Source organism: Capsicum annuum, chromosome 2 (assembly GCF_002878395.1).
Source record: "Capsicum annuum cultivar UCD-10X-F1 chromosome 2, UCD10Xv1.1, whole genome shotgun sequence".
Taxonomy (NCBI): Eukaryota; Viridiplantae; Streptophyta; class Magnoliopsida; order Solanales; family Solanaceae; genus Capsicum; species Capsicum annuum.
This window is the reverse complement of record NC_061112.1, coordinates 1,088,140-1,106,563: the sequence shown is the minus strand read 5'-3', so window position 1 is coordinate 1,106,563 and position 18,424 is coordinate 1,088,140. Positions and strand designations below refer to the sequence as shown.

The 18,424-nt window shown below is 38.5% G+C and overlaps 1 protein-coding gene across 3 annotated transcripts; it reads right to left on the bottom strand.

Annotated features, from left to right (window-relative positions):
- Positions 1–7,347: 7,347 nt before the first annotated feature.
- On the bottom strand, positions 7,348–18,185 carry LOC107857587 (potassium transporter 4). Of its 3 annotated transcripts, none has more exons than XM_016702406.2 (10): positions 18,021–18,169; positions 17,775–17,886; positions 11,843–12,083; positions 11,517–11,762; positions 11,193–11,243; positions 10,823–11,083; positions 10,615–10,667; positions 9,912–10,026; positions 9,559–9,813; positions 7,348–8,674 (listed from the first exon to the last, which is right to left on the bottom strand). In XM_016702406.2, exons 2-10 carry the CDS (start codon positions 17,880–17,882, stop codon positions 7,590–7,592), a joined length of 2,415 nt encoding a protein of 804 aa, XP_016557892.2. In that variant the 5' UTR covers positions 17,883–17,886; positions 18,021–18,169; the 3' UTR covers positions 7,348–7,589. The 3 variants fall into 3 exon arrangements, with proteins under 3 accessions (XP_016557892.2, XP_016557891.2, XP_016557890.2); XM_016702405.2 differs by having other exon boundaries at positions 17,959–18,114; XM_016702404.2 differs by having other exon boundaries at positions 17,775–18,185.
- Between the last annotated feature and the right edge of the window lie 239 nt (positions 18,186–18,424).

Here is an 18,424-nt window from a genome sequence, read left to right as displayed (position 1 = left end):
TTTGGCCGTCAGCCTTATCCAGAACATTACTTCCTGAAGGACTCAATGACGGACCAAATAGTGGATCGTCAGATCTATGACGGACCACCAGGTTGGACGTCAGTCTTATCCATAATGTGACTATCCAGGATCAAAAGCGACGGACCAAATAATGGACCGTCAACCCCTTGACGGACCACTAATTTGGCCGTCAGTTTAGATACGGTTTTCTAAATTCAAATTTTAGATTCCTTTTACCTGGAAACGTATAAATACCAGATTTAGGTTTTATTATGGGAACCTATCTTTTTATTTTCATCTTTTTATCATGGTCTCCATATCTAGAAACTCTTTGTAACCTAGTATTTTGGAGAGTTAAGCAAATCTTATGGATCTAATCATTCTATCTCTATTGAAGATTCAAGAACAAATTCTTGTAACCTTTGTAAGTAACTCTTGAATTAATTCATGAATAAAACAATGATTTTTTCTCTTTATATTATAGAGATGTATGGCTAAGCTCGCATAACTAGGGTTATAGGAGCCTTGATTTGAAAAGCTGAATTGGGTTGTGAATCTAGTAGATTCCCATAATTAATTGATATTGTATAAACCCTTATTCACTTTAATGACTTTTCTTGGTTGCAAACTTGAAAAGTGAGCCTAAGGACATCACTTGTTCAAAGGAAAAGTGTTTGTTGGGAAAATAAAGGGTTTAAACAAATCTAAAGGCTTTAACCTTTGGATAGAAGATAGATGCCTTAACCGGATCAATCCATGTGAGAATATAGTTGAAAAATAATATGTTCCTTATGTTTGAAAGAATTAAGGTATAAAATTACTCATTTAGGTTGAGAAACTAATGGGTAAACCATAGAATTCACTTACTCTTGCAATTAGAATTGTGCATAGGGAATTCAAAACAGTTCATAACCCTAGCTGCTTGACTATCTTGGTAACCATAACTCTAGTTTGACTACTCTTACTGAATTACTATTTTTAATACAATCAACAAGTGGATTACTTTCTGTGACAAGCATCTTTATACAACTGATAAATCAAAAAAACCCTTTTTGCTCAGGAACCTTCGATCAACAGCCTAATAACAACCACAAGACTTAGTGAACACAGTATTCCCTGTGGGATTTGACTCCCAACCCAATTGGGTTCTATATTTGATAGCGACTGCTTACACTTTCATAAGAAGGTTGTAATTTGAGCGTATCATGGAGCCTTTTGGAGTATAGAAGCTCACCACTTTAATCCAACACAAGTTATCCCCGAATCCAATCACCGAGCAAGAGGATTAGTATGGCCTATTCCTGCATCGTGTAGGGATACATCCCTGAAGATGGGTTAGCGGGTGAACGCTAACATGTACTCAAGAGTAAGTATAAAATAATTTCAGTATTTAAAACCAAGTAAATATCCAAATGCAATCACATTCATATATATATATATATATATATATATATATATGCCGGGAAAGGTAATCGGGTTTAGTATGCATTTAAAACCCTTAACCTTGGATTGTGTAGCTTACCTATCCTAAAACCACCCATGGGCTAATGGGTTCAACTCCCTCTGCTGAAAGGGATCTGGCATGTGTTAGCCTGAGATTACTATTACATCTCCCAAAATATAAGTGTGTCATAATGCACATGGTCACCAAGACCACCTCACATTGGCAAATGTGAGTTTCCCATTTTGGTCCCTCCGAGACTACCACCTTCCACGACTTTGCTAATACTTCCCTCTTTAATCCCATTAAAATTATTCACACATAACCAACCAATTACCAAGGAGTCTTCTTTATTAGACATTAATCGTCGGTATCGTCATACCAACACTAGAGCTTGCAAGTCTAACCATTTATGCCATACCAAAACCATTAAACCAATTTGACTCCAAAGTTTCCGTTTAAACCAATACCATGGCCACTAAGGCCTTTCCAATCCATTTAAACCAATTTAGGTTCCATTACTTTTTTATGCAATGCAATAAGTTCAATAATTGTCAAACTATGTGATAAAACATTCTCATAGGCATTTTAACTAGTATGTTGAGGGCATAAGATTTCCAAAACCAAAATCAAGTAACAATTGACCATTCCCATGAAACCACAAGTTCAAACCATGAATATAAGATGAAAAACCATAAATAAACCATGGAAAAACGTTAAGCAACCATTTATAACCAACCCCCCAACATATAGTTCAAAACCCAAAATAATATCATAATATTTATCAAGAAATCCATCAATTAAACATGACTTTAGTTGGAACTAAAAATGAGGGAGGAGTAACATGCCTTAGATAATGAAGAAGACAGAGAGAAACCACACCTTAGAGCCTTAATTGACCACCTTAAAGGAAACCCTAACCTTTGCTTAACCCAAGAGCTTGAGAGAGATTTGAGAGTGTTTCTAGTATTTTTGATTTAGAATAATAGGATAAATGATATCCCAAAAATGTTTTAAGTCGTGGGGCCATAAGGGTTTAAGAGGAAAAATGTCCAGAATACCCTCAGCTTAAAAGCTGAAAAATGAACACAGGTGGATACGATTTGGCCACCCCACTCATACCCCATCATACGAGTGGTACCCCTAACTCGTACCCTAGACAACACCTCAAGGGCTTGACACTGGACAACATACGACTCCATGATACGACTCGTACCCTATCTTTATGGCTCTTAGTAAGCCACTCGTTCTCAGAGCCAAGCCAAGTTACTAAGTCTCAGATTAAGCAAAGGACCAACCCGACCCAATGACCCAGCACCAACCATACGAATCTTACCCACCAAGTCGTACCCATACCATAAACTCAACCACCCAATACTGGACAACATACGATTGGATCACCTGACCCGTATCCACACCATACGACTATTACGGTGAGTCGTATGACGTCCAAAAAGTTCAAAACCCAAGAAATTTCTAAGGATAAAAAACTTGGGTGTTTCAAGACATAAAAAAATCCATAACATGAAATGGGGCCTTCCGAAGTATGGAAGCTCACTACTTCAGTCTGACATAAAAGTTGTTCCCAAATCACCTAGTCACTGAGCAGGAGGAGTGGAAGTATGGCTGGTACTGCACTGCGTGGAGATATAACATTCAAAGATTATTAGTTGGGAAAACGCTAGCATGTAACTCAGGGATAAATATAAAGTAATGCCATCAATCAAAACCAAGTCAAATCAATGCACTTAACTATATGCAAATACATACATACATACATATATACACACACGCACACATACACACACACACACACACACATATATATATATATATCATAGAGGGCAAAGAGTACAAAGGGATCCCCGGCTATCTATGATATCTCTAATTCATGCGACTAACATGCACTAGGGCCTGTTCAGGGTGTAACGCTAGACTCGTATAGCCCGTGGGTGAAATTATGACAGTAATGCTACACTGCCCAGGTTTTGGTATTTATATATATATATACTATGTCGGGATAGGCAACAAGGCTTAACATTCACTTTAAAACCATAACCTAGGCAATGTAGCATTACCGTCATAATTCCACCCACGGGCTATACGGATCTAGTGTTACCCCCTAAACAGGTGCCAGTGCGTGTTAGTCGCATGAATTAGAGATATCATATATAGCCGGGGATCCCCTTGTACCCTTCGCGCTCTATGATAGATATGTATGTGTGTAGACTTGGGGTATTCCCTTGTAATCCACAAGCATATGGTCATCAACACCAACCCTCATTTCGGCAAATATGAGTTTCCAGTGTCCGTCCTTCGAACTCACACCTTCACAGCTAGCATAACAACCCCTATTATTGCTTAATTAAAATATTTAACACATAACCAAACCGCCAATTAAAAGATTCAATTATTAACGCATTATTAAGTGGTATTATCATACTGAATATAGCTTGCAAGCAATGTCATTAGCTGACACTTAAGGGATTCCCATGTACTCCGCAGACTCCATTATTAAAATCACTTGGAGAATTCCCGTGTACCCCAGAAGGTTTTCATAAATCATTCACTTAGGGGATTCCATTGTACCCCAAAAGGTTTTCATAAATCATTCACTCAAGGGATTCCATTGTACCCCATAAAATATTGTTTAAAACCATCCTTAGCCATTTAACCATGTATACCATGCATTAGTTTCAAGAAATAAGTCAAGCGAAGTGATAATGCTTAAACCAAAATCAACTGTGCAAGTGGGTTGAGGTTGTGATAAATTTCCATACCAAACTAATTAATTTAGGGATCCTTTGTACCCTTACTTCCATCCACCATTCCCATGCACCCCAATGCATTTACCAACCATCAATTTAAGCACAATAGTTCCACAAATATCATGAAACAAACACTTACAATTTATATTAAAACCCTCAACCCATAGTTTCAAAACCAATATAAATATCTCATGAGCAATACATTAAATCATATGCTTTTAAAAATTTGACAACGAGGGAAGAGTAACATGCCTGAAATAACAAGATGTACAGAGAGATATTACTCTTGAAAGCCCTAATTGCTTAACCTCTTAAAAACCCTAAGTGTTCTTGACCTTGAGGATTGGATAGTGTTTGAGAAGTTATTTGATGTGTTTTTGAAGGCCAATAATACCCTAAAGAGATTATAAGACATAGCTTTCAAGTTGGGCAAAAGGAGAAATATCTTAAATGCCCTATTCGAGCTGGAAAACTGTAGCCTTTGACTACAAGTCAACCATTGACTCGTAAACCCTGGGGTGTTTCAGTTACGTAACTTGTCTTGATCAGACATGTTTTGGATGTCCAACATCAATGAAGAAAATTTCTTAATATAGTCACAAACCGATCCATTTTGCCTTAGCCTTTTTAAGTAGTCTCTAGCAATCCACGAGGCCTTGCTAGGAAGGCATTGGTCCCTCATTTCCTTCTTCAACTTTTCCCAAGTATCAATTCTGGATCGACCAGTACTCTTATCATCTATGTTCTGATACGTCCACCAAAATTTTGTATCACCCGCCAAGTACATCTTAGTGATGTTTAACTTGTATATTTCAACAACTCGGGTAGTAGAGAAGTAATACTCCATGTCCCGTAGGAAATTCTCCAACTCCTTGGCACTTCTAGCACCATCGAAAGATTTAGGCTCCAAAATTTTAACTTTGAAACGACCTTCATGGTATTGCCCAGAAGTAGCCACTACATGTCGTAGCACCAAAATTTTTGTCTGCATATTTTCTGTCACCTTGCCTTGGTCCTGCACCAACAATGTTAAGGCTTCGCGTGTATTCATAAATTCTACATTTTTCTCTTGAATGTGGGCATGCAACTATGCCAGTTTATCACCCAATCTATTGATCTGAGTGATCAAATCGACCAAGGCTACATCTTGTTCGAGTTAATCCATAATGCCAATGAAATTTCGAACCCATGTAACATACTCATTCAGTTGAGCATTTGTCACCATTTTCAAATAGCAAAGCTCTGATACCATTTAATACGAAGGCGACTTATATTTCACAGCACCACCTCTTGTCAGTCATGCCATGCTGCACAACTTCAGCCACACACACAGAGCACAGTCTAAGTAAATTAGACTAAGTATAAAGCAACGTACAACACTCAATGATGTACAGGAAACAAGTTTCCAACCTATATTATTCTCTTAGAATTACAAACGAAAATGTCACACAAATTTTCTAAGGCATACAGAACACTTAATGCCTTAGACAAATTCCAACAACAAAAATATAAAGACTGCACATGGAAGTTACAGGCAGTTACAACTGTCACATTTGGCAGCATGATTAGACATGGCCTGCATGCCTATCACATGACTTCAACATACTTTATCTAAAACATTCTAATTACATATCTGAAAATCTCACATGTAGAACATTCAAATTTCAAATTTACAACTGCCCCATGGAACAAGCACATGAGCAGTTTTTGCCCCTTAGCCGAATTTGTCATGCTTCACACTTGGAATATTTTTAACTTCCAACACTTAGAATATTTCAACCTATTCTTGTCATGTATTTCATCCACAGAATCGTCTTGCCAGCACCATGCCTTTCTTGTGTCATGTCACTGCCTGCGCCACGTTGTTGCCTTGACCTTGTCACTGCCTAGACCATTCCAATGTCTTGACCATGCCATCATCTTGGCAATGCCATAGCCTAGACTAAGCCAATGCCTAGACCATGTCATCGCTTATGCCAAACCTATACCACTACCTGCACGCATGCCCGCACTGGTGCCATGCACCTATCGCCGCACAATGTGCCCAAGGTTGCCTTGCCGACACTCCATCCCCTTGGTCATTACCAGTTGCGTGCTATCTCATAGCCAACGCAGCATCACATTGCTTGTCTTATCCCATGTCAAGGCCAATGTGCACCTTGACATGGCTTGCCGATCATCACGCCTTAGACTGAGGGTCTAACACTTAACTACCTCAGCATCAGGGAATGCGTGACACAAGTTGCAAAACGTGCCTCATGCCCATGTTATTTCGTTTTCTCAGCTTACGGCATTGACCATGTATTACTTATATCTTTTTCAAATATCCAACTAACAATTTTGTTACTTCTTCAAATGAAATTCAATACCTATATTGACATTGTTATATATATATATATATATATATATATATATATATATATATATATATTTTATCAATCTTCGTATGTATATAGGAAAATTTTAGTAGTTCAATTGATTGACTAGTGCCGGTTTTATTCCCCAAATGTAAACCCCCCCCCCCCCCCAAATTTCCCATCTCCTACCAAAATATAAAAATAAAAAAGGACCTTCGTATATAATAATTTCGCCACATTTTCCAGAAATTCTCATGTTCTCTGATGACCTATTTAAGAAGTTGTCATAGTACTTCCGTTTTTTTAAAAAGAAAAACTCTTTTATATTCATGTAGAAGAAAAAGGAATTACGGTTATAATTATTGAGGTAGGAGAAAGATGATTCTTTCTTGAGACACCACTCATTATTGGAAGAAGTATTACAAATTGAAAAAGAGATCGTCCACAATTTAATGAGGGATAAAAGAATCAGAGGATCGAGGATTCTCTGTATGGTAAATGGAAGTTAAAAACATACTAAATCATACAATCATGATGAATACATGGTATTGGTGTCTTCAATAAATATTTTTCCTGGAGTTTTATGTTCTTTAGCCTGTTAATTTTATATTGTACAACTTGTCAAATTTATTATAAGGAAATTAATTAGGTAGCATATCAAAACCCTACTCAGTTTTTAGTTTATTTAAATGTCCCTATCAACTCATTAAATAAGCGGATTTTCTTCTCTAATTTTGATGCTTATCTTAGTTAACAGTTATCTAATTAGACAAGTGCCGCCTTCTTTTTCACTTTTTCTACAACAATTATATTATTTTACACAAACGTGCACAAAATAATTTGACATACAAGTCAAGCAACTAGGCATGTTGTATGCATACAACTACCCAATGTGCTGAATAGGAAACACTTAAATGGCTTTCCCCAACATACGTTGTCACATTATTAGCCATAAGGCTATCGCACAAAACATTCCGAGGTGTGACAAATAAAAAACTCGTCCATGGCTCTCTATAATATAGACTAGACATAGTATATCATGCCAACTTCAATGAGACTAATGTGAGGAATATTAAGCGCCACAGCAGGACCCCTACAGTTCTTGCGCAGAAATGAATATCCAATGTCGATAACAAGCTTCTTCAGGTAAGAAGATGATCTCCTCGCCTTCACGTATGAGTGCCCCATTATATATGCAACCCCTGCCTCTTTTGCCTCAATTAAATCTGAGAGCTCATTCCTAACAGCTGGATCCATCCCAGGGTTTTCTGGCAAGCGAAACCTTACTCGCCGCCTCCTCATCTGTGGGTTCTCATCATCACAAGCAGATCTTAGACTCTGGAGGGTTAAAGATTTGCTACTTTGAATGGAACTACAAGTACCAAAATTCTCCTCTGAGACGAGTAACGTTGAGCTTGACTGTACACTTCTCGTGCTTATAACTGCCATCCTCCCATCAAATGATGGACTCTCGGAGCTTGACAATTGTGGTTCTACAGCTTCCATTTGGATGAATTCTGCTATACTCTGGATGAGAAGATCCTCAAAGTTCCCATCATCTCGCTGTATATCCTTGTAACCATATCTGACAATGCAACGGTACATGCGGTAGGGTCTTGGGCAAATGCGACCAATCAGAAAGCGCTCCTCAGGTGAGACAAATGGTACTGGCACAGATTTGACGCATACAAACACCATCACACTGTGAAATGCAGGGAGATTTGTAACAAAGTGAGAGAACATGGCTGGAATTCCTGTTGCCAATTCAGAGTATATCAGCCCTATCCCTGACACACGAACGATGCCGAGGCTGGGGCCCAAGCCAAGGAGCCATTTTAATGGAACTTTATTGTGCAGATCAAAATTGTACTTCTTGCGAGTTCCATAGTGCCAGATAAACATGATAGTCAAGAAGGCAAAAGAGAGCACAAGGGACACCCATCCTCCTTGTGGAATCTTAATGAATGCAGAAGACAGGTAGACGCCTTCGATGAGCCAGAACAAAAGGAGAAAGGAAGTTGCAAATGCTACACTTATTTGCCAGACAAAGATTATGACAAGCGCCATGAGAAATGTTGTGATAAACATAACTGTCATGCAAGCTAGCCCTGAAAGACAAATAAATTCATAAGAGAGGACCAAATGGAAAATTCTGAAACTGAATCAAAAGAAATCTTGAACATAAAGAGCATCATGAATTATTTGCAAATCTGCTGTAACGCAGAAAAGGAAATCAGTGCCATGTTGGGATACAGTAATCTCCCCACCCACCCACCCCAAAAAAAAAAGGAAAACTAAATTTGAGCACAACAGTTGCTTTGTCATTTTATTCCCTTCGTCACTTGGAACCCCCAAAACCTCATACGATTGGAGGTGGTTGGCTATGTTGCTTGGACTCTCCAAAAATATTGTTGCACCTGTGTCGGATCCTCCAAAAATGCGCTACTATTGGAGGATCCGACACACACCCATCAGCATTTTTAAATAGTCTGAGCAACATAGGTGGTTGGTATGCTCTATTTTGTTAATACATCATGAAATCTGAGATTCCTTCATGTCCACAATTCATCATCTCGATTTCATGTGTTTTTGTTTTCACGAGGGTTAAAAAGAAAGACTTAATGCAGCGCAAAAGGCACAAGGAGATCCCTAGCAGCATGTTTGAGGAAACAAATTCACAATCATGAAAACAGAAATATTTGGCAAATAGAATTACTTTTGAACAGTTCAGCTCGGGCACAATGGACAGCTTAATGTTGGATTTCTCAGTCCCATTTTTACATTTGCATACTAATAAATATAATACTACCACAGATATGACAGATGCATAAGAAAAATCCTACTACTTTGAAGGTGATACAATTGGGATAGTTGCAGAGATCAAATAATGGGGTTTACTCTACTTTCTATGGGAATGGAATGTAAGAAAGGATGCCATACAATGAAATTTGAAGAATTAGAGCATAGATAGTCAAAAGACTAGTAGGCTTACCATACGCATTGCCAATTAAAGTGGTGTCCTGAAACCCAACAGCCACAGCAAGGGTCAAAATCATTAGGATCCAATTTATTTCTGGGACATAGATCTGCCCTTTAATATGCTTTGACGTGTGGACAATTTTGACTCGTGGAAAGCATCCCAGTGCATTACATTGCTTCACAATGGAGAATGTAGCAGTGATTACAGCCTGACTGCCAACAATGGCTGAAAGGGTAGCAATAACAAAGACAGGCCAATATACACTGTCTGCAGGCGAAGCAAAGAGCAGCAGTTTAGTAGGATTGAATTGAACTTTATCAACGATCTTGAAAATAATCAGACTAATAACTGAAAAGATAACCAACCGGGTACTGAATTATAGAAACTATTTGGAATTGAATCAATGTTTTTGGACAGAAAAGCAGCCTGACCCATGTACTGTACCACCAAACAAGGGTATACAAAAAATGGAAATGCAATCTGCACAAAGAAAATAAATGCCAGTCAACATGTGTTCCTCGAATGCAAGCACTAGATAGATATTTAAGGAATATGCAATATAATCTGCCAACCACTAGGACCAGTTTACTCGTTCTGTGGATTAACAACCATTTGGCTCCAATGTCCATGTTGCTCTGTATGTTTCCACTCTCGATGGATTCCAAATATTGTATTTTTTAGTAATTAATATAATTTCCGAATTTCTGAATCCATATCGTCAAAGCTACTTCAGATGGATTTCAAATTTTCTTAAACATCATTGTTTAAGATCCTAGATGCTTAAAAAATGTAATTTAACAAAATTAGAATCTCAATGGTTGTAATTTTATTTAATACAAAATGTATTTTGGAAGCTCATATTCCCAATGTCGTGATGACTTATAACCTGCTGTACAGATGCACATAAAAGATGTTCCTATCTGCTGCTTCATAATCCAACTAGTTTTATCTGCATTCAGGATCTTCCAGGAAAAAAATTATATTTGCTAGGCTAATAGAGAATTAGAACAGAACAGTCTTCCTGAAGGATAATTTTATGTGTTTGTTACTGTGAAATGCTGGACTTACCCTCATTGAGGTGGCAGTGAAATGTCCAAGATCTGCAAACATGGCTTCAGTACCTGATGGTAGAAATATGAATTACAAACTGGATTCTAACTCTAGGAGATTTTAACATCATCTCCTTCATCAAATAGTAAGAGGTTACACGAAAAGGCTTCAATGAGGCATACTTGAATAAAGAATTACTGAATTGGAGTCAATATATGTATCATACCTGCAATTGAGAGGAGGACACCTCCTAGGGAAACCCAACCATCTTTCCCAGTTTCCTTAAAGAACTTGATGATATAATATGGAGAAAGAGCAGACACAATTTTGGGATTCCAAAATATAGTATTATACAGCCCAATGAGAAAAATAGATATCAACCAAATAGTCACTATAGGAGCAAACAAGAATCCAACCCTGTGGGTTCCAGAATGCTGCAAGGCAAACAGGCCAACCAATATTATGCAAGAGAGAATAAGCACTCCACCTACGAGGAAAGATGCACGAATGGTCAATGTCTCAGACTGAAGTAAGATGTTTTGACTACTTTAAAAAGTCATCAATTTTTGCAAAGGGGCATATCAAAGTATACCCACCATGAGATAGGTGTTCAGTAGCGGCCTGGATCCCTGACATTGATGACATAACTGCCAAAGTAAAGCATTTCATAGTTAAATGATTAAATTAAAATCTACTGCGAGTTCTATGATTTCATGCATCCACTTTGTGGGAAATATTCTTATAGAATATCTGATGGCACCATATGCATTATCAGGCACCACTTATTATATAACAAAAGTTGAAACTTGAAAGTCTTCTATCAAACATTTGACAGAGGCAACTTTAGAACAAATTCTTGTTTGCAAATTCAAAAGGCAACCGGCTAAATACCATATAATGAGGCATCTAGTGTTAGATACCTGACATTGCAGGAGTCAGAACACCATCTCCTATGACCATACAAGCACCTAACAATACAATAACAAGCAGTACTGTACGTGACTTCTTATGCTTCTCAAGAAATCTCTTCAACGGCAAACATGATGTCGACTGCCCGGAGAAGCCATATTTGTAAGCAGATAGCTCCTCATCTGCTGCCTGTTGGTTGGGAAGTAGACTAAACTTTGCATGTCTACACAACAGAGAGTAAAGAGCGAATGTACCACCTAAGATATTTGGTCAAACATCATCACGTATTAGCATTGTCCATAAGTATTGATCAATTAAGAGTCCCTTTTAAACATACCTTCACCATTATCATCTGCACTTAATACAACGAATACATATTTGAGCAAAGGAATGAGCGTTATTGTCCAGAAGATGAGTGAAAATGCACCAAATATTGCTTCTGAAGTCTGATAATTTTGCAACTTTCCCACAAAGATGCTCCTATAGACGTAAAGCGGAGAAGTGCCCAGATCTCCATAAACCACCCCAAGACTTTGGTAAGCCAATAGTAGATTACTGGAAATATTCACCAGCATAAACTGCAAGGTCAAAAGATCCAAGGCATGAGCTTGTCTCCTACATAATCAGGAGCTATGAAAAGGCACAAATCCAATGGAACTCCCTCCCAACAGACTCACTTCCCCCAGAAAGAATCTAACTCCCAACAGACTCACTTCCCCCAGAAAGAATCTAAGTCCAGAATGTATCTGTTCATGGAGATATAGAGGCAGACTAAATCAGATGGAAACACTAGAAACGTCTTCAACCATACAGTATATTTTACTAATAGATCTAATAGCTCATTAATCTCATGGCCTGAAAATTCTGGAGAAGGGAAACAAGGCAGTGTTCAGTTGAGGGAAATATTTTCAGCTTTTTTTCTATAGTAGGATAGCCAAGACTCAGATTGACTTTTTGTTGCTTAGGAAGGGGGGTAGAGCTTTGTGTAAGGATTGTAAGGTAATTCCGAGCGAGAATCTTGGGACTCAACATAGACTCCTGGTATGGACTTAGTTATCAAGAAGGGTAAGATGCGTCGGGGTAGGAAGGGTAGACCTAGTGTTAGGTGGGGCAGTCTGACTCCGGTTAGTGCTTTGGAGATAGGGGCAAAGTTGGAGGGGGTGGGGGTGTGGGAGTGTAGAGGGGACGTGGATAGTATGTGGGATTGGGCCGTTGGTTGCATCGGGGAGTCGGCCAGAGAGGTGTTGGATGTTTCGAGGGGCTGGTCTGGCGGGTATCGGGGGGATTGGTGGTGGAATGAAGATGTTAAGAAAAAGGTGGAGTCGAAGAAGGCGGATTACGCTAAGTTGGTTTTGAGTGTAAGGATGAAGAAGAGATCTGGGTGAGCAGGGAGGAGTACAAGGTAGCTAAAAAGGAGGCTAAGTTATCTGTTACGGCTGCTAAAACAACAGCTTTTGAGAGTTTGTATAAGGGGTTAAAGGAGAAAGGCGGGGAGAAGAGGTTGTTTAGGCTTGCCAAGATTAGGGAGCGGAAGGGTCGTGATCTGGATCAGTTGAAATGCATTAAGGGGAAGGATGGCAGAGTTTTGGTTGACAACGCCCTCATTAAGGGAAGATGACAGTCGTATTTCCATAGGCTCTTCAATGATGAGGGGGACAGAGGTGTTGTGTTAGGAGAGTTGGAGCATGCCGGGGAGTGTCGCGATTTTGGTTTATGTCGTCGATTTAGGGTAGAGGAGGTCAGTGAGGTTGTTCGCAAGATGCGAAGGGGCTGGGTGACGGGGCCCGACGGGGCCGGTGGATTTTTGAAAGTTCTCTGGCGGGTCAGGATTGAGGTGGCTGACCAACTTGTTTAACAATATTTTCAAGCCAGCAAAGATGCCCGAGGCGTGGAGATGGAACACGATGATTCTTCTATATAAGAACAAGGGTGACATTCAGAGTTGCAACAACTACCGGGGTATTAAGTTGTTGAGTCACACGATGAAGATTTGGGAGAGGGTGGTGGAGCGGAGGTTGAGGAAGATTGTGTCTATTTCGGAGAACCAATTTGGTTTTATACCTGGTCGCTCCACGACTGAGGCAATTCACCTTCGGCGGAGACTAGTAGAGCAGTATAGAGAGAGGAAAAGGAATCTGCACATAGTGCTTATAGACCTGGAAAAGGTGTATAACAAGGTCTCTAGGGAGGTTCTTTGGAGATGCCTGGAGGCGAGGGGGGTTCCGGTGGTGTACATCAGAGCGATTAAGGACATATATGAGGGGGCGAAGACTCGAGTAAGGACAGTAGGAGGGGATTCTGAGAATTTCCCAGTCTTGACAAGGTTGCACCAAGGGATCAACTCTTAGTCCGTTTTTATTCGCTTTGGTGATGGATGTGCTGACGCGGAATATACAAGGCGAGGTGCCTTGGTGTATGCTTTTCGCGGATAATATAGCTTTGATTGATGAATCGCGACAAGGGGTTAATGATAAGCTGGAGATTTGGAGAGAAAGCCTGGAGTCTAAAGGTTTCCGGTTGAGTAGGACCAAAACGGAGTACTTAGAGTGCAAATTTAACGACTCGAGAGATGAGGAGGATGTGGTAGTAAAGTTGGATTCTCAGGCGATTTGCAAGAGAGATAGTTTTAAGTATCTCGGGTCTACGATTTAGGGGAATGGAGAGATAGATGAAGATGTCTCTCACCGTATTGGGGAAGGTTTGATGAAATGGAGGCTCGCTTTGGGAATTTTATGCGATAAGAAGATGCCCCCAAGCTTAAAGGAAAATTTTATAGAGTTGCAGTTCGGCCTGCTATGTTGTATGGAGCAGAGTGTTGGCTGATTATGAATTCTCATGTCCAAAAGTTGAAGGTGGCGGAAATGAGAATGTTGCGTTGGATGTGTGGATTCACAACGGCAGACAAGATTAGGAATGAAATTATTCGGGAGAAGGTAGGAGTGATATCAGTGGAGGATAAAATGCGGGAAGTGAAGTTGAGATGTTTTGGTCATGTGATAAGGAGAGGCACGGATGCTCCAGTTCGTAGGTGTGAGAGGTTGGCCTTGGAAGGTTTCAAGCGGGGTAGGGGTAGACCGAAGAAATACTGGAGAGAAGTGATTAGACGTGACATGGACCAGTTACAGCTGACTGAGAACATGACCCTGGATAGGAAGATATAGAGGAAAAACATAGAAGGCTAAGGGTGTGGTTGAGTTGTAGTCAGTAGGTAGGGGAATTGTGGTGTCCTTTGTTTGGCAATGTACTTTTTGTGGATGCCGTATCTATGTTATTTTATCATGTTCTATGCTTTTGATGTTTTTGTATACTACCTTTTATCTTGAGCCGGGGGTCTATCGGAAACAGCTCCTCTACCTCGTTAGCGATAGTGGGATGGACTGCGTACACTCTACCCTCCCCAGACCCCACTATGTGGGAATATACTGGGTTTGTTGTTGTTGTTGTTATTTTCTAAAGAGCTTTTCAATTTTAAGGTTCCCTTCTCACCTTCATTTTCCATTAAGTGTATCAGTTCCAAGTTTTCTCATCGTAGGTTGTTTAATTATCATCCTAAGGGGCACCTACGAGCAAAAAGAATAAACGATGGTCTAACTGCTGAAGCTTCACTTTTGTGACAAAAGGCACTTATAGAGAGATCAATGCCACCTGATTGTATTTGTAAAGGCAATAGTGCAAGTTCAGCTTGCTGACTAGTGTTGCTTGCCTGTGGTTTATCATATTTTTGAAGTTTTTGTACAAAGGCATGGATAGTAATGAGGCCAGCAACAAATTCTTTTTTTGGATACAGATTCATGATCACAGAAGAAGGAATATAGACTGTGAAAAATGGAATCTATTCTTGGATGTATGCCAATTTTTCCTTCTTTTAAAAAGATGAATAACGGAAAATTGGAGAATCCTTACTCCTTTTAGGAAGTCAGTTTAGCAAAGAATTCAACAAGAAAGCTCAAAATAAGTAAATGAAGTTCATTCCGCTATAGGCATACTCTTCATTGCTGCTTTCTGGATCATATCAAACTATTTCATGTGGAAGGAAAAGGAATATCCGTAGTGCAAACTGAGTAAAGTTTTAGAAGCTTGATTTGATGGTTTAAGTTTTAGACTCAGGAACCTTTATTATCTAATGTGAGGGAAATAGACAAATGCCATGATATACTAATTAAAAAAATCAAGACATATGAATACAGCTATTTAGGGTATTGGAAAGACCTTATTTGTTCCAACCTACTTCTCCTCCTCTTTTCTTCAAGTACAAGAGCTACAGAAACTGAATTATCTTTCATAAAAGTTATCAACATTAAATGGAAGGAGAAAGAAAAGCGAAAATCTATCTGAAAAAGACTTTAAGTCGATCTTGCGGTAGTCATTTTAATGGATAAAGGCACTTATGCTGTGAAGACTTCAATTTTTTCCTTTAAAGGCAAAGGTTCTTCAGTTGATGCAGGATAAATTGATAGGAAATGTACTACTCAAGGAAAATTTGGTGGGAAGGAAGAGCAGAGCCAGAAACTAAAGGCAGAAAGGACCAAGTGGAAAATATTCATAGAATTGATCACCTGTGGATCCTTCAGTAGAAGGTGTTTCAATAACAACAACAACACCAACAAAATACCCAGTGTATTCACACTAAAGTGTGCGCAATCCATACCACTACCACAGATGAAGTAAAGAGGTTGTTTCTGTTAGAGCCTCGGCTCAGGACAAATAACAGTTAACAAACATAAAAAATAAAAACATAAAAACAAACAACATAATGGTTCAGTAAAAGGTGTTTCAAACCTTAATTTTGTTCAATTGAAAAGAATTTATGCAGTGGTTGAAGAGAATACTTCTTCCTTATGCAAGTATCAAAACAGAGATGTGTCAGGACTGCAAGTTCCAATTATTCTACAGCATTTTAGGTTCAGGAGTTCACCAGAATACAAGCTGGAAATATGCAGGACATTCAGAAGGAAAAGGTAAACATCTAAGATTTCATTCCACTCAATAAAGATTGAAACTTAGCTTGTTTTGACTCTTCAATGTTCAGATTTTAGGTGCTATTTATTTTAGTTAAAATCCACTTGAAAATCCACAACAGCGTCTTTAGCCTAGTATAGAACCTAAATGCAACCTACAAACATTAATCTAATTATTTATTTATTACATTAGTCAAAGTAAAACATCAATGTCCATGGAAGAAAGCATGCTATAAATAGTATTCCAGACATGCTAGACTTTTTTTAATCCAAGTTTCTTTGAAACCACCATTTCACGCAACCTTAGCTTTTCATGAAAACAGTTTTTCTTCATGCTAGTTCCATTTTTTACTAACCAATAAACAACTAAATAGTGCAAAAGAATTTTATCTGCAGCTTAGAATATTATTAACTTCCTTCAATAGATATGGCAATGGTGCGGTGCAGTGCGGGTTTTTTCTAAACCCGCAAGTTTTAAAACCGCACCGCACCGCATCACCTTTAAACCCGCATAAACCCGCCCCACATTCATACCCACGCATAACCGCACCGCACCGCCCCATGTTTTTATTTTTTCCTTTTTTTTGAAAAAATCGTAACTCCATTGAAAAACATAATATTTTTAAATCTACAACTAGAAAATAATAACTAATTTCTATTATATCACTTTTCACTAAAAATTATCAAAAAGTATAACGTGTACAAGTAATGATCAAATAGCATATTTTTATTAAAATGAATAGAGATGTTAAAAAAGCTATTATAAAATTATTTATTTATAGTGTTATACATGTCATTTTAAGTAAAGAATACATATAATTTTAGGTATATTCACGAGAACAATACTGATTTTTAGTTTTTTTTAATTTAAACCCGCATATACCCGCAACCCGCACCGCACCATTTAAAAAAAAAACTTACTTTAACCCGCACTGCACCCGCACCACATAACTTAAAACTCGCACCGCCCCGCATAGCTTAAAGCCCGCACCGCACCCTCCCCACCCCATTGCCATCCCTATCCTTCAACAACAAGGCTCAATGTTTTTCACATTTATAAGCTTTAAACAGTTTATTGAATTTCAGAAGAGAGTGCAGGCACATACTTATACCATACACTATCAACAACAACATACCCAATATAATCACACAAGTAGAGTCTGGGTAGGGTAGGATGTACGCTTACCCTGCCTGCCTTTGTGGGGGTAGACAGACTGTTTCCGAAAAATCCTAGGCTCAAAAAAGAGCAGACATACACTATGAAAGGCATTAAATATGTAAGCCTAGTGAAAGTATAAAACCATTTCCCACCTTGGAAGCCAATCTCCCTTTTCTCCTCTCGAACAGGGTTTGTTCTGCAGCAGGGGAAGGCGGTTGCTCCATAGTGTCTCGCTCATTATCAATATCGACTCGATGCATCTAACTGCCATTTTTGTAAAACATTCTCGATTACAAACTTGAATTGGACCAACCAAAAAAAAAATAAATAACAGACACAATAGGAAAAATAAGCTGGCTCAGATTGATGCAAAGAAATAAGAGTAGAAGGTCAGCAACATCAAAATGATCAGATCCCTGGCTGGACAACAATTACAGCTGAAGATGGAAAATATTATTTGGAGTTGAAGTCCGCGACTTAGCAGACACGATAATAGTTTTTTTTTTTCCGTTAAAAAAAAAAGAAGTTTAAGGGCATGTTTGACCATAAAAAATTTTTCCTGTTTCCCGGAAAATTTTTTCACTTTTTTTAAAATTGTAGTGTTTGATCATGAAAATTATTCTGGAGTTAGATTTCAAAAAGTGAAAATAATTTCTTGTTGTTTTCACAATTTTTCACTCTTATTTTCAACTTTCATTATTATTACATGTAATCTCAATCTTTAAATTTTTACTCAAACACCTCTTATAACTACAACCAACCACTAAAAAAAATATTCTTTATTTTCTTTGGTACGACATCA

What these genes read in the sequence shown, in the direction of transcription:
- LOC107857587 (XM_016702404.2), bottom strand. Translation starts at nt 17,882, where the DNA reads ATGCATCGAGTCGATATTGATAATGAGCGAGACACTATGGAGCAACCG. An exon ending in TGCAGATGATAATGGTGAAG is followed by an intron (nt 11,763 to 11,842) that starts GTATGTTTAAAA and finishes CAAATATCTTAG; the next exon opens with GTGGTACATTCGCTCTTTAC. An exon ending in TTTCTATAATTCAGTACCCG is followed by an intron (nt 9,814 to 9,911) that starts GTTGGTTATCTT and finishes CTTCGCCTGCAG; the next exon opens with ACAGTGTATATTGGCCTGTC.